This window comes from Amblyomma americanum, chromosome 5 (genome assembly GCF_052857255.1).
Source record: "Amblyomma americanum isolate KBUSLIRL-KWMA chromosome 5, ASM5285725v1, whole genome shotgun sequence".
Classification (NCBI taxonomy): Eukaryota; Metazoa; Arthropoda; class Arachnida; order Ixodida; family Ixodidae; genus Amblyomma; species Amblyomma americanum.
In genome coordinates, this window is record NC_135501.1 from 22,032,482 (window position 1) to 22,054,454 (window position 21,973).

General features: G+C 49.3%; 2 protein-coding genes across 2 annotated transcripts in view; one reads left to right on the forward strand and one right to left on the reverse strand.

Moving 5' to 3' along the window:
* The window catches only part of LOC144134595 (pecanex-like protein 4), a 155,830-nt gene that overhangs the window by 66,437 nt on the left and 67,420 nt on the right, over positions 1-21,973 (reverse strand). The gene's annotated exons all lie outside the window — the stretch shown is intronic.
* LOC144134941 (uncharacterized) lies at positions 16,795-17,643 on the forward strand. The gene has a single exon (XM_077667736.1). The coding sequence runs from the start codon at positions 16,795-16,797 to the stop codon at positions 17,641-17,643; it is 849 nt and encodes a 282-aa protein (XP_077523862.1).

The window sequence follows — 21,973 nt, forward strand, 5'->3', positions numbered from 1 at the left end:
TATGCTGTACCATTCCAAACGGTATTGTCACCTTGCCGTCGTTGCTGCTGCCGAGTGTGTTGAAGTGTAACTCTTGTCGCTGGAATCAGGTTGTCGAGTGCTTTCGCCGAGCTACTCAGCTCGAAAATGGGCGGTGAAACGGGCGCCCTAGACGATTTTCGGGCTCTCGGGGATAGGCTTTCAAGGAGCATTAAAAAAGTAGTGAAGGTCATTAACTAAATTCTAATTAACGTTGATGCATCTGCATTCCACATGAAAAGCAGTGTTCAAAAAGATTTAACACTGAAATTCGCACTGAGCTTTCTGACATTAAAGAGTCAATTGACTTCATTAATCAAGGGCTTCAAATCTTCAAAACAGATGTTGCTGAAGTCAAGAAACGAAATGAACTGCTTCAGAAACAAAAGAGTCCCTGAAAAGGAAATGAAAGAAACAAAATAAGAGATATTAGAGTTAAAGCAAAGTTAACCAGGAACATAAATCTTCAGATCAAGGGACTTCCAATTGCTCCAAATGAAGACCTTTAACTCTTTTCACAAGGTGGTTTCATGCAAAGGTATTGATCATGCCGAATCTGGCATTGATATAGTGCATCGAGTGCGCTCTAACAATAAGGACAAGCCAAATGTGGTGGTCAAGTCTGTCACAAGGTCTATCCGAGATAAAGTGCTCAATGGTGCTGAAAAGAACAAACTTCTTGGTAGTGAAAAACAGGAACCTTTGTTTGTTAATGAACATCTGTGCATTGAGAACAAAGCGCTATTAACTAAAGCAAAGAAAGCAGCTAAAGACCACAACAGGAAGTTTGTTGGGTTGTCACAAGAAAAAATTTTGATACGCAGAACAAATAACTCGACTGCTCTGCACATCACAAGGGAAGATTTGGCCAATGTCATGTGATTTTTTTCTGTTATTTATTTCTTAGGATGACATTTTCATATTTCTTTTGACATGGCTTTTACGTTTCATCAAGTTGTCGATTTGATGCGTGAAAAAAAACCTCTTCAACATTGCAATGTAACGCGCACAGGTACGTAGCGACCTAAATCACCTGATTGTACATATGGCAAGATATGAATCCCGTTTTGATGTGACAGCCGTGAGTGAAACTTGGCTCAAGCGTGATGAAACAGTCTCTTTCTCTGTTTATAAATTTTTATCTCAGCGATGGGATACACGTACAAGGGGAGGTTGGGTAGGGTTTTTATCAAGGAAAGTGAGTCCTACCAGCTAATGGCCGTGGCGTCTGTTAGTTTTGACTGCATTTAAACCCTATTCATAAAACATCAGGATGGTTTGTGTGGTTTGTGTTGTGTACCGGCCACCAAACTTATTGATTACAAAATTTCCTGAGAAGTTCAAAATAATCCTAACGAAATTTTTTCATGGGCGTCGCTCCAATATTGTCATAGTCGGATGATTTCAATATAGATCTAACGCTTGGCGCACTGAACAGCCACACCTTTCTTTTTGAATCATCAGCCTTGCGAAACCAGATTACAGAACCTACCCACCTCACAAGTACCTCAAGCACACTAATAAATAGCGCTGTCTATAATATTGTCCCAGGCGTGCTGGCAGGCACCTGCGCTGAGGTGATTGCCGGCCATTCAACTATTTTTCTTCTAATTAAAAAAGACCGGACTCCACAAGTGCAAGCGATAGAGCAAGATTCCTAGTAAGATAAACTATGTCCTACTGCGTGAAATATTAGAACAAACGCATTTCACCATGGCGTATGATAAGAACGTCAACACTGAGTAAAATAACTTTTTAGATATCCTTTAAAATGCCAACGAACAGAGCTCTACGCCAACCACTAATAAGTATAGCCACCCAACGTGTGCGTTGTATATATTAGCCATGATATATTACAACGACACGTTAAAGCGTGTCCGCGCATATATTAGCCATGTTAAAAGAAAAGGACAACTGGTACCACAAATGGCAGCAGTTAAGATCAAAAGAATACTACGTAACTCAGTTTAAGCGCTGCCAGAACCTGTCTGCATCTCTTATGAAAAAAAAAGAAATCTTATTAATCACTAGTTAAAGAGGCACAAGAAAGACAAAAAAATTGGGACATAGTAAACTACGCAATCGGCCTGTGAATCCAATGCCGCTGCACTTCCTGATACAGTTTACGAAGATATTCCTGAATCATTTAGTGCCTATTTTACCTCCATAGAGCCGCGCAGGTACAGGGTTGATCAAAAGTTTCCAGGCCACAGGGTCTGCTTTTCAGCGGCATATCCTGCCTTTTATTAGCAATAAAGCCATGAAGATTCTCAGAGACAAAAATTATACTACTTCTAATCTCTAAAGAGATCTTGGGCTTCAAGTTTGTCGTAAATGCCCGACTACAGTGCTTGCAAACAGACCCTATGGCCAGGAAACTTTTAGCCGACCCTCTGCATGCTGACGTACCCTCGCCGAAGATGTCGGAGCGTGTTGACAACACTTTTGCACTGCCTGTCATGCCGCCGCGGTAGGTCAGTGGTTATGGCGCTCTGCTGCTGACAAGAAAGAGGAGGGTTGCATCCCAGGCGAGGCGGTCGAATTTCAATAGAGCCGAAATTATACAGACCCGTGTTCCGTGCGATGCCAGTGCACATTAAAGAACCCCACGTGCTCGAAATTTCTGGAGCACTTCACTACGGCGTCCCTCATAGACTGAGTCGCTTTGGGAGGTTAAACCCCTAAACCAGCGTTGCCTGACATAGAAACAGAAGAAATAATCACTTCAGTCAAAGTCATTCAGTTAGCAAGGCGGCAGGATCTGATGCAATACCTATTAGACGTATAAAAAACATTGATATACTAGGAATCAATCTACTACATAACTTTAACCATTGACTGGCGGATGGAATGTAGCCTGATGAACTGAAAGTTGCAAAGTTTCTTCCTATTTTTAAAGGCGGTGAGCGATCCGGCATGCAAAACTGTAGACCGATATCGGTGCTCAATGCAATTAACACAGTTTTTGAAAACGTGTTTTGCAAGCATATACAGAATTTTCTAAATGGATATAACATTATCATAATTAGCACGGCTTCAGGCGCCAAAGGTCAACGTCAACCGCACTTCTTGTTCTTACACAACTCAAATACTTCTGTCACATATATGAAGGAGCCTAAATGAAATTTTAAAGGAAAAAGGTGTGAAGAAGACGACGCGAATTAACCGAAGAATAAAGGGGAAGAAGCATTCGCTGATGTGGAGAGAGATGATTCGTGGAGAAGAGAAGAAGACGACGACAAGGCATACGTGGACTAACACCGAGGCTATAAAAGGGCGAGTGAGAGCGAGCCACGGGGGGGGGGGGGGGGGGGGGGACAGCAGAGAAGCGGAGGCTCCGGCAGGTCAGGGACACATCGGCTGGAAGAGAGCGACGCCGGCTACTGCTCCGGTGAGCTCGCGTTCTACGACATCGCATCGTGGCCTTCCTGCCGTGCCTGAGCCCATTCCGCAGAATCAACAGAGGACGTTACAACCTGCTACGGCCAGGGGTGTCTCCAGCGCTGTTGCAACCCATCCGGGTGGTACCCCCAACGCCAACACCGGCATCATCTCCACGGGCGCTTGGACCTGGAGCTTGTACAACGCAGCCAGCGACGCCAGCCCGAGCACGTCGAACACTGCCAGCGACGCCAGCCCAAGCACGGCGAACGCCGCCTCGACGCCGCCTACGGGATCCATACAACGCCGCAGCCGCACCGAACCAACCGTTAGCATGAACGCCGACCACGAACAGTAGAACGCTAGTAGTGGACACTGGTAGTAGTATGCATTTATAGTCTTTGTGCTTTGTGTTAGTTTTGTTAGTTTTGTGTTCTAGTGTGTGTGCAACGTAGGGTGTATTAAATGTGCGTTTGTGTGGGTACACCCGTCGCCTAGTCCATTCTTTCAGTCGGAGTGTTCTCCGGAGAGATCCGTGACAAAGATAAGTGGTGAGCCTGTGCCAGGATACATTTCCTTTTCCTTTTTTTTGCTTTGTCCCGGATTTTTCCAATCTCTCAACGGCACAAAGTATGGACTTGGCAAAAACGTTAGAGCTGGCGCTCAAGCTAGGGTTAAGCAAGGAAGAGGCGATGCGTCTCTATGAGGAGGAGAAAGAAGAGGCAAAAAGGCAGAGAGAGGAAAGGGCGCAAGCACGCGCAGACGCTCGTGAAGCAGAAGAACGCGAGGCGAAAAGAGCTCGTGAGGCGGAAGAGCGAGAAGAGAAAAGAGCTCGCGAGGATGAGAGAAGAGCTCGCGAGGCAGAAGAACAGGAGAAAAGAAGGACAGAACGGGAGAAGGAGTTTATCTTGTGGAAACAGGCGCCTGTCGCGGGAGGATATAAGGAGATCACGGACAATGATCAGCGTTCCTTAGCGGGTACAGAATCTCCTAGACCGGCCAGAGTTTGCCCAAGGAAGCTGATGGCACCTATTGATGACAAGAGAGATGATTTGGATGCATATCTGCAACGGTTCGAGCGGATAGCTTTGGGGCAAGGCTGGGAGCGCAGTGAATGGGCCACGGCATTAAGCATGTGTTTAGTTGGAGAGGCGCTGAATGTGTTTGGAAGGACGCCTGCTGCTGATTCCATGGACTACGAGAAAGTCAAAAAGGCACTCCTCCAAAGATTCAGGCTCACGGCAGAGCGTTTTCGTGAGAGATTTCGCACCGCGAAACCTGAGGATTCGGAAACCGCGAAGCAGTTTTCCTGCAGGCTGACCAACTATTTTGACAGGTGGCTTGATATGTCAAACACAGAAAAGAGTTTTGAAGGGGTGCGTGATAAGCTGGTAACAGAGCAATTTTTAGCGTGCTGCAGCTCAAATCTAACGCTATTCCTGAAAGTTGTGTTCATTGGAAGAGTTCGCAGACACTGCAGACCAATTCCTCGAGGCTCAAGGGCTAAGAAATTTGAGTAAGGAAAAGGAGGAAACCCAAAAGACCTTAGAGACAGACGCGGCAAAACCAAGATCATATGGCGGTGCTTCTGAGGCGCCAGTAAGGTGTTTTCTCTGCGGCAAGGTGGGACACCGTGCAGCTGACTGTCGGACTAGTAGCGCTACCCAGAAAACACAGGTTGTGTGTCAAAGTTGTAAGAGGAGGGGTCATACTCTGGATGAGTGCCGATACAGAACGCAGGACCGAGCTGCATGCGTTGTCGACTCAAGGGTAGAACTTGTCACGCCATCCGAAGTTCCACAGCTGAAAGGAGAGCAAACGCCGCTGGAAAATGAGGCAGTCAGTGGAACACCTAAGTCGAAAGCAGCAATGCCAGTGGTGGTTGGGCAAATAGGGGACCGTCCTATATTGGTGCTTAGAGACAGCGGAGCTAACACAGTCTTGGTTCGTAGAAGCCTGGTGAAGGACGAGGATCTTACAGGGGAAGCGTCGGCCGTCACTCTGGTAGACAGCACAGTAAGGTATCTTCCTGAAGCTAGGATTCTAGTGTCCACGCCATATTATACTGGGAGGTAGTGGCAAAATGCGTAGACCAACCAATCTACGATCTCATCCTGGGAAATATTACGGGTGCAAGAAGTGTCGAAGACCCCGATCCCGAGTTGAGGATGCTCGGCGTTGAGGAACATCCAAAGGAGGAAAGGCCCGTGACAGCTCAGACGGGTGCAGTAAGTTTTTCGTCGGTAGTGGAGACAAGGGCTCAAGCGACAGCCCGAGCAACGCAGCGCCTGCTCTCTGCTCCTGTTATGATGTGCTTGAGCGAAACACCGGGCGAATTTGCATTTAGGCAAAAGGAAGACCCGAGCTTGAAGGCTTGCTTCGAAAGAGTCGGGGAAAAGGTGAAAAGAAAGAAGATTCGAACCCGACCGCGGCGGCTGCGTTTTTGTGGAGGAAAAACGCTAAGCCGCCCGTGTGCTCTGCGATGTCAGTGCACGTTAAAGATCCCCAGATGGTCGAAATTATGCCGGAGCCCTCCACTACGGCACCTATTTCTCTTTCTTCTTTCACTCCCTCCCTCATCCCTTCCCTTACGGCGCGGTTCAGGTGTCCAACGATATATGAGACAGATACTGCGCCATTTCCTTTCCCCAGAAAACCAATTCTTAATTCTTAAAGAAGAGTCGGACGTCATTCGAGTATCAATTGGTAAATGGTCTTTTCCACAGGGAATGCGTATTTAGTTCAGGAAGGCGGGTCCAACAGCTGATGTTACCGAGAGATATGCGAGAGACCGTGTTGCGATTAGGTCATGACGTCATTATGGTCGGACACCAGGGTGTTCAAAAAATGGTGTCTAGGATCACCGAGGAGTTCTTTTGGCCGGGTATTCTGAGTGACGTTAAGCGCTTTGTTCGTTCATGTGATGTGTGCCAGCGCACAGTTCCGAAGGAAAGAGTTGGTCCCGTACCTCTGGGAAAGATGCCAGCCATCGACCTACCGTTTCAGCGAGTTGCAATTGACATTGTGGCGCCAATCTCTCCAATATCCGCCAAAGGCAATAGATATGTGTTTACTCTAGTTGACGTGGCCACTCGTTATCCTGACGCTATTCCACTGAGAACTATTGACAGTATCCAAGTGACGGAAGGTCTTGTGGAAATGTTTTCGCGTTATGGGTTCCCGATGTAAGTTATGAGTGACCGGGGCTCGAACTTCACATCCGAGCTAATGAGGGAGGTTAACCGCCCTTTGTCAGTGAGGCAGTTACTCACGTCGCCTTACCATCCCATGAGTAATGGGCTTGTAGAGCGGTTCAATGGCACCCTCAAAAATATGATCAAGAAAATGTGCCAGGAGAGACCTACTGATTGGGATAGATATCTCCCAGCTCTCTTGTTCGCTTACCGCGAAGTACCACAGACGAGTCTTGGTTTCTCGCCCTTCGAGATGTTGTATGGGAGAACCGTTACTCCACTTGCAATACTCAAGGAGCTTTGGGCTAATAAAGAGATTGCATGTGATCTTAAGCCAACATACACATACGTGTTTGAGTTGCGGGATAGGTTGAAGGAAACTTGCAGGCTTGCACATCAAAGGCTGGAAAAGGCACGTGAACGCCACAAGGAATGTTATGAAAAGAAAGCCATTCAAAAATATCTGAATCCGGGCGACAGGGTTCTTGGGTTGCTACCCATGGATCATGATAAGTTAATGATGCAATCGAAGGGCCCGTACCTTGTGACGCGGAAGAAAAAGGATATCGATTATGAGGTATTGATAGATGGCATTAAGAGGGTTTTCCATGTTAATATGTTGAAGAAATATGAAGAACGAGGTCCAGTACGGCGGTACGCCCCCAGGGCAGCCTGTTCGGTAGTGGCCGAGGAGACAGGTGAAGCTGCCGAGGTGTCCACGTTCAGTGGGAAGAAAAACGCAGGAGGGGATAAGGTACTGAAGAAGCCCAATTTGAATGCACACAGAGGATTACAGCTCTACTCCAAATCAACGGGGAGATGTTTTGGGATGGGCCAAGCCAAATTGAGGTCATATGTCACAAATTAGATTTGTATAGAGATAGAGCTAACTGGTCAGCTCTGGGTGTCTCTGGGATATATGTTGCTGTGCTAATGTGTCTCTGGGATTTACCTTGTTGTTGTTGCTATTGTTGGTGTTGTGATCATATAAGGGAGTGTGTTGTGGACACGAACATGTTTATTAAGGACTATGTACGGACAGTGGCAGTGGTTTGTTAGTGTTCTGACAACGCAATTTGATGTGCTGTGTTCGTGGTGTGCGTTTGGTGTGTGCTGGACCTCTGCGGTGTGTTGTGTGCTTTGTCCAGAATCGTTACAGAAGATAGATGGTTGACTAGATGGTTGGAAGATGAGGATGACGTGAGCAGTTTTTCATGGAAAAATTCTTGAGAGAGAGGCCCTTGTCACATATATGAAGGAGCCTAAATTAAATTTTAAACGAAAAAGGTGTGAAGAAGACGACGCGAATTAACCGAAGAATAAAGAAGGGGAAGAAGCATTCGGCGAGGTGGAGAGAGATGATTGGTGGAGAAGAGAAGACGACGACAGGGCTTACGTGGACTAACACCGAGGCTATAAAAGTGAGAGCGAGGCACGGGGGGGGGGGGGGACAGCAGAGAAGCGGAGGCTCCGGCAGGTCAGGGACACATCGGCTTGAAGAGAGCGACGCCGGCTACTGCTCCGGTGAGCTCGCGTTCTACGACATCGCATCGTGGACTTCCTTCCGTGCCTGAGCCCGTTCCGGAGAGTCAACAGAGGACGCTACCACCTGCTACGACCAGTGGTGTCTCCAGCGCTGTTGCAACCCATCCGGGTGGTGCCCCCAACGCCAACAACACCGGCATCATCTCCACGGGCGCTTGGACCTGGAGCTTATACGACGCAGCCAGCGACGCCGCCAACAAAGCCAACACCGGCATCATCTCCACGGGCGCTTGGACCTGGAGCTTGTACGACGCAGCCAGCGACGCCAGCCCGAGCACGTCGAACACCGCCAGCGACGCCAGCCCAAGCACGGCGGACGCCGCCTCGACGCCGCCTACGGGATCCATACAACGCCGCAGCCGCACCGAACCAACCATGGGCATGAACGCCGACCACGAATAGTAGAACGCTAGTAGTGGACGCTGGTAGTAGTGTGCATTTATAGTCTTTGTGCTTTGTGTTAGTTTTGTTAGTTTTGTGTTCTAGTGTGTGTGGAACGTAGGGTGTATTAAATGTGCGTTTGTGTGGGTACACCCGTCGCCTAGTCCATTCATTCAGTCGGAGTGTTCTCCGGAGAGATCCGTGACAACTTCATAATAACAATCTAGCCATAGTAGTGCACTTAGACATGTCAAAAGCGTTCGATGCGGTTGATCACACAATACTGCAGCACAAAATGGAAACATATGGTCTAAGAAGGCAAATTTATGATCTATTTAAGAGTTATTTTTGAGGAAGGAAACAATAGGTTGTTGTAAAAAATTCAACCTCACTACCACAATCGCATTAATCTAGGTATGCCACAGGGTTCTGTGCATGGGCCGCTGTTTTTGTAGCGAGAGCTACACTACGCTACCCAGTCGTGAGCCTGGGAGGCCGATAGTGCGCATGCGCAAAACCAGAGAGGAGCAGCAGGTGCGTTGCGCATGACGTCAGAGTCCGCCGCCTCCGCCGCGCGAAGAGCCGCGCCGGCCGACTACGCCCGCCGGCGCCGCGCGTTAATGCGCATGCGCGGCAAACGGAGAAGGGCAGCAGGTGCGCGGCGCATGACGTCAGAGCTCGGCCGCCGCCGCGGCTGCGAGTGGGGTCGTGTGGATAAACTGCGTATGTGCCGCAATGTGTATAAAAGCTGAGGTGATACGACTCGGTGTATCACAATCGCTTCGTTTGGGCGACGAAAAGGAGACTCCAGCCACCGCTATGCGGCTGCATCCTCAGGAGAAGATCAATTCTTCGGACTCAGAAGTCGTCGTCTGGCCCTTGGCCGCTCTTCACAGAAGGAACGAACATCACAAGGCTAAACGAGCGGCGGAGACGCCTGAGCAAAGAGAAGAACGTCTTGCGAAGCGGAGACGCCAAGAGGCATAGCGTAACAAGCGGCGCGTAGCAGCTCGCATGGTTCCTTCACAAGAAGGTCAAGATGAGGCAATGGCAACAACATCATCATCGACAAAAACTGAAGAGGAGGGTGTATAGGCTCGTCGTAAAACTGGCCACGCGATTAGACCAGGGTGGAACTGCAGCTCTCGCTACGTATATCCTGGCATAGCTGACCTAGGGCACTGCTAATTTTTTCCCCGTGCATTAATGATATTCCATCAACGGTGAAACATGCAAAATGTATAATATATGGCGATGACACTGCGTTATTTTTACAGGCGATAATTTAGAAGAACTACAATTCAAAATAATGAAGAACTTAGCGCAGTTTCACAGTGGTTTAAAAGTAATCAGATAACTCTTAATGCTCAGAAAATAAAGTATACCATGTTTCACTCACGCAGAAAGAATATAAGTTACGAACACATAGCACCAACTATGTCCTGTTCACGTCTTATATGCACCGGAAAGAACAAATTAATAATGTCTGTTCCAAACCAGCCTATGGTTGTCATGTTTTACTAAGGGACAGCTTTGGTCTTCCAATTTAACGCATTATGTATTTCGCTGTTGTGCACAGCCAATTATCCTATTGCCTGGAACGATGGAACAATACATATCAAACATATCTAGATCCTGTTTCTTGCCTTCAAAAATGTTCTATTCGTAAAATAACTTAAAACAGTCCCTATCCCACAAGGCCACTTTTTCAGCAGCTTCGAATACTACCAGTATCACTGGCATATAAACACAAGATAGCTGAAATAGTAAATACTACAATAAGATCAAACAACATCTGCCCCTTAGTTTATTTAGATTGCCAATGAAACAAATAAGAGCTGCAACTAACAATCAATTTTACTTACCACCTTGTCATAATACCTACGGCAAGAAACACCTAGAAAATAATTAACAGAGCCCATGTGTGAAACTAAGTCGCAAATGAAGGAACAAAAAAATATTTTTCGACGTCTTTAAAACATATTTTGCAAATTTTCATGGAAATGTAGGAATGAAGAAGTTTGTGTGATTTGATTGAGAAATTTTGTTTAGAGCTGACTGTGTTTTGATGTAATCGACCATACCCCATAGTTTTGTAGTTCAGCTCTCCAACTGTTTTGTGAATTGCGGAAGGGTGCTGCGATTGTGTCCTGTCATGCATTTCTTTAACGAGACCATCCGAAGTCTTTAGCTGAACGCTCCAGCCAGTTTTTTTTTTCATTTTACCGCCTAAGCGCATTTTTCTCTCGTAAGATATGTTTTTGTTGAATGTGAAGTTTTGTATTTAGGCTGATAAAGCAAAGCTTTTGTCTTGGCAGTGTTTATTTTAAAAGGAGTTCATATTAGACTATTTTAGAAAATAAGGCAACACTTTCTCAGCTATTTTTTTTCGATAAGCATTCCATTCTTTCCTGCACAAAAATAGCGGTGTATTCACCATAACATGTGAGTGAAACAACAGGATGTTCCAACAGATGGTTAAATCAATTTGAACAGAAAGCAGAAAGCCTAATATACTGCCTTTAAGCATTCCTGTCCCAATAAAGCCGCTGAACTTTATTTTTTCCAGAACGTTTTCTCCTCTCATCTTGCAAAGGGTGCGTGGCCTTGGCCCTATAAAATGAGTGCCAGATGGCCTTAAACTGAGTAAAAATATGTTCTATCGTTTCTATGTCTTCCTGATGATTTTTCGCTCACAACGCCGACACCGTATTTTCTGGACAACAAGGCCTTTAACGCTGTCACCTAAAAATAGAGTGGGGTCATCAAGCAGCCGTGGTACGCACAAAGCAAGCCGAGCACCGCCATTTCATAAAATCGTATAGTACATGTCGTTTAGTCTAGGTATACCCCAAATGGCAATGTGGCGCCAGTTTTCGCGACTACACTCGTTTAATTTGTGTTTGTGGATGCCCACAACCTCCGAGTTTTCAGGAGAGCATTCGAGGCCTGTGATTATACAAGGCGTGGAAATCATAGAGGTCCAGGAGATTAGTATCCTAGTGATCACGCTGCAAACGAACTCGGGCAACCCACGCACTATCAATAAACCCAAATGGACAGTCCACCAAACTACCAAACTAATACATAGAATTCCTAATAGAAAAAATTAAAGAACGATTCGCGAAAGCGATATCAAATTAAGAGCGTTAGCCAAGTTAGCTAATACGAAAGCGTACATCACAACACGACAATTCGTTTGATACCCCCCGCATATTTCTGCGACCACTGATTCGTCCGCATGGCCCTCCCAGGGTCGCCCCCTTTACGGTTTTGAGAACCAAAGGTCATCTGTACGAATCCCTCACACATACCAGGCTTCAACTCGACTAACACCTTTTTGCGCCGAATCGTGCCGATGCATTCGTCACCATTCAGAACTCTCTGCGCCAAACGGGTGGGCCACAATTCTGTCACCAATGGCGAACCCAGGTGGCACTAGTTTCGGTACTCACTCAGACGGTATGTATATATATATATATATATATATATATATATATATATATATTCACAGAATGGTTGCGGAATCAAAGAAGGCTAGGCACAGGCCGCAAGGAATCAAGCAGTGTCCCAGCTGCCAAGAGCACGCGCGTCTCACTAGATGGAAGGTAGGAGCGTCCCCTATGAAACGGGGCAGCAGTAGTTGCCACCATGCTGAGTTTTTTCCTTTATTTTTGTTTAGCTCTGCTGTAAGTTGTTAATAAAATTCGCCATTTTCTTTAAAATATGTCTTCCTACACTTTAAAACTTATGTCACCTCTCTGCTTTTAAGCCACCAATCCTCCAATCGATTTTTGCTAATTTCCACCGCAGATTTATTTACATGACTATTGTTATTTCTAAACCCCAAGGCCTCAGGAAGATTAACTGTGCCTGCATCGACATCGGGATGGATACCATCACATTTTAAAATGAGGTGTTCTATTGTTTCTACAGATTTACCACACACAACACATGTGCCATCTTCGTTAAATTTCTTTTTGTAGCTGCGCGTTTTAAGACACCCTGACCTAGCTTCAAAGAGGAGGGCACTGCCTCTTGAGTTATCATAAAACATTTCCTTCCTGATCTGCCTTTTCCAGCATCGATATAGTTCTACACTATGCTTCTTTTCCATTGAATCTATCCAATTTTTACCTACGACGTTTTTAACCTGTCGTTTAATGCTCTTTCTTTCTCCTTCCTCGTCTCTGGCAAACTTACTGGCCAACTTTCTAGTTCGTTTCCGCCACTGTCTGTCAACGCTCTTTCTGTACAGGTATTTAAATACCTTAGCTGCCCACCTGTTATCGTCCAATTTCCTCAGGCGTTCTTCGTATAGTACTTTACTCTGAGCTTCCCGTGCTTCGAACGCTGTCCAGCCCATATCCCCCTGTACAGCCTCGTTTGTGGTTTTCCCATGGACACCTAGTGCTAATCTTCCAACAGTTCTCTGATTTACTTCTAATCGCGACTGAACTTCAGCCCTTAAGCATAGAACCGCATTCCCGAAAGTAAGCCCCGGCAGAGTGCCATCGGGGAGGACTTCGTACGTCACACCCGTGATGCGTCGCAACACTGTGTACGGTCCAAAGTAGCGGCTCAGGAGCTTCTCCGACAGGCCGGGGCGACGTACCCGGGTCCATACCCACACTTTGTCGTCGGGGTGGTACTCGACGTGGCGATGTCGTTGGTTGTAGCGTTCTGCATCCGTTGCTTACTACCAAAGGATGTGCATACGGGCTAGTTAGGGGGCTTCCTCTGCGTGCCAGGTAAATTCCTCGGCGTCTGGCGTGAGCGCCTGGTCGTCAGGGGGGCACGAAGCATGGCCTCGATCATCGTTTGGACATCACGCCCGTAGACGAGGCAAAACGGCGTAAATCGAGTCGTTTCCTGTATCGCCATGTTGTAGGCAAACGTCTCATATGGGAGCATCTCTTCCCAAGTCTTGTGCTGTATGTCGACGTACACTGCGAGCATGTCTGCTAAGGTTTTGTTGAGGCGCTCCGTGAGCCCGTTTGACTGCGGGTGGTATGCAGTTGTCTTGCGGTGGTTCATGTGACTCAGCTGGAACACCTCGTACATGAGCTGCGCTGTAAACGCCGTGCCCCTACCGGTGATGACGGAGGACGGGGCGCCATGTCGGAAAACAATGCGGTGTATGAAAAAGCGTAAGATTTAAGAGGATGTACTGCGCGGCAGCGACTGGGTTTCCGCAAAGCGCGTCAAATAATCAGTCGCAACTATAATTCACTTATTGCCAGAAGACGACACATTGAAAGGGCCCAGAAGATCTATGCTGACTTGGTCAAAAGGTGTGCGAGGTGGCGCAATTGGTTGTAGCAAACCTGCGGGCTTTAGCGGTGCGGACTTACAACGCTGGCACTCACAGCAACCTCTTACGTAGCGGCGGATGGTATTTGCAAGTTTAGGCCAATAATAGCCCTGACGCACTCGAGCGAGCGTGCGTGCAAATCCCAAATGACTAGAGGTGGGCTCATCATGACACGCCGAAAGGATGTCGTCGCGGAGGTCTGATGGCACTACTAGGAGGTAGGGCCGGTCACCGTTGCTGGAGTTTTTCTTCAACAGTACGTCATTGCGAATGCAAAAAGAGGACAAGTGGCGGGAAAAGTGTCGAGGTACGTTGGAAGCTTGGCCTTCCAGGTGATCCATGACAGACCGCAGGTCAGCGTCAGCACGCTGCTTTGCCACTAAGTCCTAACTACTGATCACACCTAGGAAACGATTGTCATCCTCTGCGCTGCCATCAGCTTTCTCGACGGGTGCGCTTGAGAGCGTGTCGGCGTCTTCGTGTTTGCGTCCGTACTTATGAGCAATTGTGTAATCAAATTCTTGAAGGCGAAGGCTCCAGCGTGCTAGGCGGCCTGATGGGTCCCGGAGATTGGTAATAAGCCAGCACAAGGAATGGTGGACGGTGACCGCTTTAAAATGACGACCATGGATATAAGGCCGAAATTTCATCGTGGCCCAGACGACAGCGAGGCACTCCTTTTCCGAGGTGGAGTAGTTGATTTCGGTGCGCGAGAGTGTGCGACTCGCATACGCGATCACACGTTCCACGCCTTATTGATGTTGAATGAGGACGACACCAAGCCCGATGTTGCTAGCGTCGGTGTGTATCTCGGTAACAGCCTCCTCATCGAAGTGAGCCAGCACAGGGGTAGGGTGCAGCCGTCGGCGCCGCTCTGTGAAAGCAGCCTGTTGCTCGGCAGTCCAGACGAACGGTGTATCTTCGCGTATTGTAGAAGTCGGCGATGAAACTACGATAGTAGGCGCACAAACCCAAGAAGCGCTTGACCGTTTTATTTCTAGTAGGACGGGGAAACTTGACTACGGCGGCAGTTTTCTCGGGATCGGATCGTATGCCATCGGCGCTCACAACATGGTCGAGATACTTGAGCTCTATGTAGCCAAAGTGGCATTTCTCGGGTTTAAGTGTCAAGTCGGCCAACCGCAGGGCAATCAACACGGTCCGCAGGCATTCAAGGTGTTGGTCGAAGGTTTCTGAGAATACGACCAGGTCATCTAGGTAAACTAAACAGGCTTGCCATTAGAGGCCAGCCAGGACAGTATCCATCATGCGCTGAAACGTCACTGGCGCAGAGCAAAGGCCGAAGGACAACACCTTAAATTCATATATGCTGTCGGGTGTGATGAAGGCCGTTTTTCGCGGTCACGTTCATCAACCTCAATCTGCCAATATCCGGTCTTTAGGTCGATCGACGAAAAATACTTGGCGCGGCGAAGTCTGTCGAGCGAGTCGTCGAAGCGGGGAAGCGGATAGACGTCCTTTTTCGTTATGGCGTTTAGCTTACGGTAATACACGCAAAGGCGCAGTGTCCCATCCTTATTCTTAACAAGCACGATGGGCGACGACCACGGGCTCTTAGAGGGCTGAATAATGTCGTCTGTAAGCATCTCCGTCACCTGCGTTTGGATAGCGTCGCGTTCCTTCGGGGAAATGCGGTACGGCTGCTGTCGTACCGGGCGAGCGTCATCGGAAGTGATGATCCGATGCTCCGTGATCGTCGTTTGCCGCACTTTCGAGGAGGATGCGAAGCAGGTTTTGTACTGGAGTAGTAGGGCGAGGAGGTCGCGCTGTTGAGTCTCTGAAAGCCCGGAGCTAATATCGATGCGATCCAGCGACGTGTCCGGAGGATCCATGGCCTCGGACGCAAAGCACTCAGTCATCATGATCATCATCATCAACCTTACTGCACCCACTACAGGGCAAAGGCCTCTCCCATGTTCTTCCAATTAACCCTGTCCTTTGCCAGCTGCATCCACCCTTTGCCTGTAAACTTCTTAATATCATCCGCCCACCTAACTTTCTGCCGCTACCTGCTACACTTACTTTTTCTTGGAATCCACTTTGTTACCCTTAAGGACCAGCGGTTATCTTGCCTTCACATTACATGTCCTACCCAAGCCCATTTCTTCCTCTTGATTTCGACTAGGATGTCCTTAACCCGCGTTTGTTCCCTCACCCACTCTGCCCGCTTCCGGTCTCTTAACGTCACACCTATCATTTTTCTTTCCATGGCTCGCTGTGTTGTCCTTAACTTAAGTTGAACCCTTTTCGTTAGCCTTTACGTTTCTGCCCCGTAGGTGAGTATCGGTAAGATGCAGCTGTTGCACACCTTTCTCTTGAGGGAAATTGGTAAACTGCCACTCATGATATGAGAGAACCTGCCATATGGGCTCCATCCCATTCTTTTCCTTCTCGTTATCTCCCTCTCATGACGAACACGACGAAGCCGAACATGACGAGATCAGAGTACTTGGTCTTTTCATCCACAAACATAGACGAGTTGAAACAGCACTAGCCAGACTGCGCAAGGTAGGAACTCAGGTAGGCCGAATGGTCCGCCGGGTCTCTAACAAACGCGGGGGGATACGATGCAAAGACACCTTGCGGCTGGCGCATGCCTTCGTAACCAGTAGAGTCCTCTACTCGACCCCCTACCTTCAGCTTCGGAAATCTGACGAAAATGCCCTCGAGGTAATCCTCAGAAAAATGTACAAGTGTGCCCTGAACCTCCCGGCAAACGCGGCTAACCAACGCCTCATGGGCCTGGGGATGGTTAACACATTCGCCGAGCTTCGGGAAGCCCACTTGACCAACCAATACACTAGACTCTCGAAAATGTCATCGGGTCGCCGCCTACTAGCCCGACGGCACGTTCGCCATCACACAACACTCGTGGATGAGCGCGCAAGTGTCCCCGAGATTTGGAGACTCGCCCTGAACGTGCGACCTCTCCGGGCCAAAATGTCAAAGGAAGACCATAGTGGCAGACGCCTCGCGCGGGCGGAATCTCTAGCCTACCACTACGGTGACAAACACGGAGTCTTTTACGTGGACGCCTCCGGCCCCCACCGTCGGGGGTGGTACACGGCCGCAGTCGTACACAAGAAAGCTACGGTGAACGGACTTACGTTCCGAGCTCAAAACATAACACATGCGGAGGAGGTCGCTATCGCGCTAGCCGCCGCAGAACGGGATTCGCGGGTCATCATTACTGACTCGAGAGGGGCCTGTAAAAACATTGAACAGTACATTCATTTCCTAGCTTACCGCATTCTTCAAAACAGTGACTATCCAGGGGCCCGCGCTCCCCGAACGATAGTATGGGCTCCCGCTCATCTAGGACTCGAAGGCAATGAAATGGCAGATGCCTCCGCCCGCGCGCTCACTCTCCGGGTAACAACGCCTTCTAACCCTACCGCAGCGGATCCCCATCCCAAGCCCGTTTTTACCTTTAAGGAAATAACACAACTTTACCAATCTGAACACTCAATCTTTCCCAAGCCATGCAAGGACCTCACTAAGACGGAGGAACACATTCTCCTCCGTCTCTTCACCGAAACTCTGCTGTGCCCGGCTGTTCTGAAATTCTTTGATCCCGCTTGCACGGGAAAATGCCCACACTGTGAGGAGAAGTCCTCGGATATATACCACATGGTGTGGGCATGGCAGTCAACCCCGAACCTAGACCCCAAACCCAACCCCACCCCGGAGGACTGGGAGGCAGCCCTGCTCAACTGCTCCGACCTAACGAGCCAAAAGGCCCTAGTCGTCCGAGCCCGAGCAGCCCTGGAGGCCAATGGGCTCCTGTAACGAGGAGCCCACCTAGTGTTTGTAAGGGAGGGTCCCTTCAGGGCCCTCTCATACTTCCTCAATATATATTCCCAATAAAGTTTTCTCTCTCTCTCCCTCCCTCTCATGATCCGGATCAGCTGTCACTACCTGCCCTAAGTAGACGCTTTTTTTTACAGCTTCCAGGCTCTCACTGCCAATTGTAAAGTACTGTTCCCTTGCTAGACTGTTGAACATAACCTTGGTTTTCTGCATGTTAATTTTAAGACCCAGCGTTCTGCTCTGCCTGTCTAACTCATCGATCGTGATTTGCAGTTCACCTCCTGAGTGACTCAGCAAGGCAATGTCATCAGCGAATCGCAGATTATTTAGGTATTATCCATTTACTCTAATTCATAACTGTTTTCTATTCATGGCTCGGAATACCTCCTGTAAACAGGCGGTGAATAGTGTGACATTCCGTGTATGCTACGAGGATCCACGTTCGACGGCGCGGCGCAGACGGAGACCCGTGACAGCGGCATCATCAATTACCCAGCCATGCTCTTTGAGTGACGACCGGTGTGGGATCATTGGAGAAGGTATATTCGCGGGTTGCCGTCCGGCTGGTCGAGGAGGCGGTCGTCCTTCCTTGGTCGGAGCACATTTTGTACGCGTTTGTGCCTTCAGATGTAGAGAGCGGCGCCGTGGGAGTGCTTGAGCCGGTCGACTCTCTCAGCAATGGCCTGAAGGCAGCCGCGTGCCTCGTGACAGTTAATGACGCCCACAGAGTGCCCCTACGCGTGGTTAACTGTAGCCAGCAGCCACTGAGCCTTCCCAAGAACAAAACATTGGCTTTCTTCACCTCTGCGATAGAGCAACGTGAGCCATCCGATACGGTACTCGCAACTGTAGAGCATGCTAGTCCTTCGGCTGCTCCAAAGGTGTCGTTCGATCTTTCTCACGTAAATTCCAGGGAGAGGGAGGCTCTGGCTGGTTTGCTGAACGACTACTCGGAGGTATTCGCCGCGTCCAACCTGGATTTGGGCTGCTGTGGCGTTATAAAGCACAGGATAGAAACCGGCACTTCATCGCCAGTTTACCAGCGTGCGTACAGGATTCCTTACTCCCAACGTGAGGAGATGGAGCGGCAGGTGCAGGACCTGATTGATCGCGGCATTGTCGAACACTCAAAGTCACCCTGGGGAGCACCAGCACTATTGGTGGAAAAGCCAGATGGCTCGTATCGATTGGTAGTGGACTACCGCAAACTAAATGCCGTAACTCGCATCGATCCATACCACATCCCCAATATACAGGAGACGCTTTCTCAGCTGGGCTCTGCCAGGTACTTCACGGTAGTGGACATGGCGGCGGGATTCTGGCAGATAGCAATGGATCCGGCAGATGCCGAGAAAACGGCATTCAACACGCCCTCAGGGCACTATGAATAGAAAAGAATGCCGATGGGTCTGGCCAACAGCCCTGCTGTCTGGCAGAGAACCGCTGATGTTATCCTGGCAGGTCTTCTGGGAAGGCTGTGCTTCGTGTATATGGATGACATTATCATATACAGTGACAGTTTTGATAACCATTTGCGCGATATTGAGCAGGTTTTGGTGCGACTAAGAGCAGCGGGTCTCAAGCTGAAGCCCTCTAAGTGCCAATTCCTCAAAAACGAGGTGAAATACCTCGGGCACGTTGTTTCAGCTGACGGCGTGCGACCGGACCCTGAGAAACTAAGGTGTGTCTCGGATTTTCCATCCCCGACTAGCGTCCGCCAGGTCCGGCAGTTTCTCGGCCTGATCGGTTACTACCGAAGGCACATAGAGGAGTTCGCCAAGCTCGCTAAGCCGCTCACCGCCTTAACAGCCAAAAATGTCGCCTTTCGCTGGGACGAAAACGCGGAGAATGCTTTTGGAGCCCTGAAAAGGAAGCTAATGAGTGCACCGCTGTTGCGCCACCCGGATTTTAGTTTGCCCTTCGTTATGGCCACAGATGCGTCAAAGTTCGCAGTTGGTGCCGTGCTATCTCAGGTTATCGAGGGCAAAGAACATCCCGTTGCTTTTGCTAGCCGACAGCTGAGCCCCACAGAGCAAAAGTACGGAGCTACTGAAAGGGAGTGCCTCGCCGTTGTCTGGGCAGTAAAGCACTTCAGATGCTACCTTTACGGCCGCAAATTCAAGCTAGTCACAGACTGCCATCCTCTGAAATGGGTGATGAGTGTCAGGGACCCTAGCTCGCGACTCGCTAGATGGAATCTACACCTGCAGGAATACTGCTTTGAAGTTGAGCACAAGTCAGGAAAGACACATCTGAATGCTGATGCACTCAGCCGCACAGCTGCCGTGGCAGCTATAGATGAGTTTGTCCCCGTAGTCGACCCCGCCGAATTACGCACAGAGCAGTGCAAAGATCCTGACCTGAAGCGAATAATCGAAAGCTTAGAGGGCGCACCGTCTCACCCCGAACAGCTAGGTTATTTCATTGACAAAGACGGCACCCTGTGTCGGCGCACGAGGCCAACCAGGAAAGGGAGATTAGAGAAAACCGCTTGGGAGAGAGTCGTCATACCTCGGTCGTGGACAGAAAGGGTTCTTCGCGCGTTTCACGATGCGCCATGCGCCGGTCATTTTGGCGTAGCGAAGACACGCAGGCGTGTGGAGCGTTTGTACTTTTGGAGTGGCATGCGACAGGATGTTAGAGACTACTGTGCGAAGTGTCATTCCTGTCTCGAAAGAAAAACACCCAAGGGACGAAGACCAGCTCCAATTCAGCCGTTCCCTGAGGTTTCGGCTCCCTTCGAGCGGACAGGTATGGACATAATGGGCCCATTGCCCACGACCACTTCCGGAAACAAGTACATTTTAGTATTTGTCGATCACCTTTCAAAATACGCGGAAGCGGTAGCACTCCCAGATCAGAAGGCAGACACGGTTGCAAGAGCATTTGTCGAACAGATCGTGCTCCGACATGGACCCCCGAGGTAACTCTTGACAGATCGGGGAACGAACTTCGTGTCGCAGCTAATGAGGAGAGTTTGCGAGCTGCTTAAGATCGCTAAGAAGCAGACAACACCGTACCATCCGGCTTGCAACGGCGCGGTGGAGCGACTGAACCAAACCGTGGCCGGGTTCCTGTCGCATTTTGTTTCGTGTGACCAGCGGGACTGGGACTTGTGGCTCCCGCGGGAAAGCGCGGATTTTGATGGGGACAGAAGTGAAGCGGAGCGCGCAGATAGTTCGCAAGAAACGCCCTCTCCTGCATTTGTTCGGCAGGCGCCCGAGGTGACGGCCGGAATGCCACCGGATTTACTTCATGCATTGCTAGAAGAAGAAGCGCGCGAGGTTGCCGCGCAGATAACGCCAGGAGAGGCTCCTGCCACGAGCCCTCGCGAGTCCCAAAGCAGACAAAGGGGCACAGACTTACTTAGTATGACTCATGAAGGCCGATATCCGCTGCGAAATCGGAAAGCTAAGTCGGACTAATGGCGTAAACAGAGCGGAGTTGTGAACTGGTTAGAATTGTGTAATGCCGCAGCTCATAACATTGCTATATGCTTATGTGTTAAGTTATCGGAGTTGGTAGTTAAACCTTTCTGTCATTAAGTAACACCTTCACAGGAGAGCATGCGGAGCGCATGCAGAACCTGCCCTACTTCCTTTCGTTATCTATATTTTTGTCTTTGCCGTGATCGTGCTAGAAGTGGGAGCTCCTTTGTAACTGTGGTAAATTTATTTCGTCCAGTTTGGACTAGAAAGGAGAGGCTTGGGTGCTGAGTTTCATGTTTATCTGTAAAAGAAGATCAGTGCTGCCCCTGGAGACGCCAGTATTGACAGCGGAGGCATATGGTGTTGTGCAGTGGTGTTGAGTGCAGCGAAAAGTGTTTTGTCGGACGCACTGTGCGAGGCGATTCAGAAAGACAAGGGGAGCTGCGTGGACTCAAATGTTCGGAGAACATTCTTCTGGAAGGTGAGCGAGTGTGACATTCCGTGTATGCTACGAGGATCCACGTTCGACGGCGCGGCGTAGACGGAGACCCGTGACAGCGGCATCATCAATTACCCAGCCATGCTCTTTGAGTGACGACCAGAAAAACCGGTCCCGCCGCCGCCCCGGGGAAACAGGCTTTATCCTCCCCAATTTCCGGTTACATTCCAGGACAAGGGTGCTGTCAGCGGGCCAGAGCGCGCCGTACCACAGCCGACGCTATGCGAAACCGCGAAGACGACATTCTTTCCCTCCCCCCCCCCCCCCCTTTGTCGTGGGCTATCGCCGGGAGGGCACCCACAGCTTCCCGGAAGGGCCGTGACGGACACCTGTCAGACAGACAGGCAGTGCTCGCCGGGAATGTGGAGGGACAGGCGCTGGT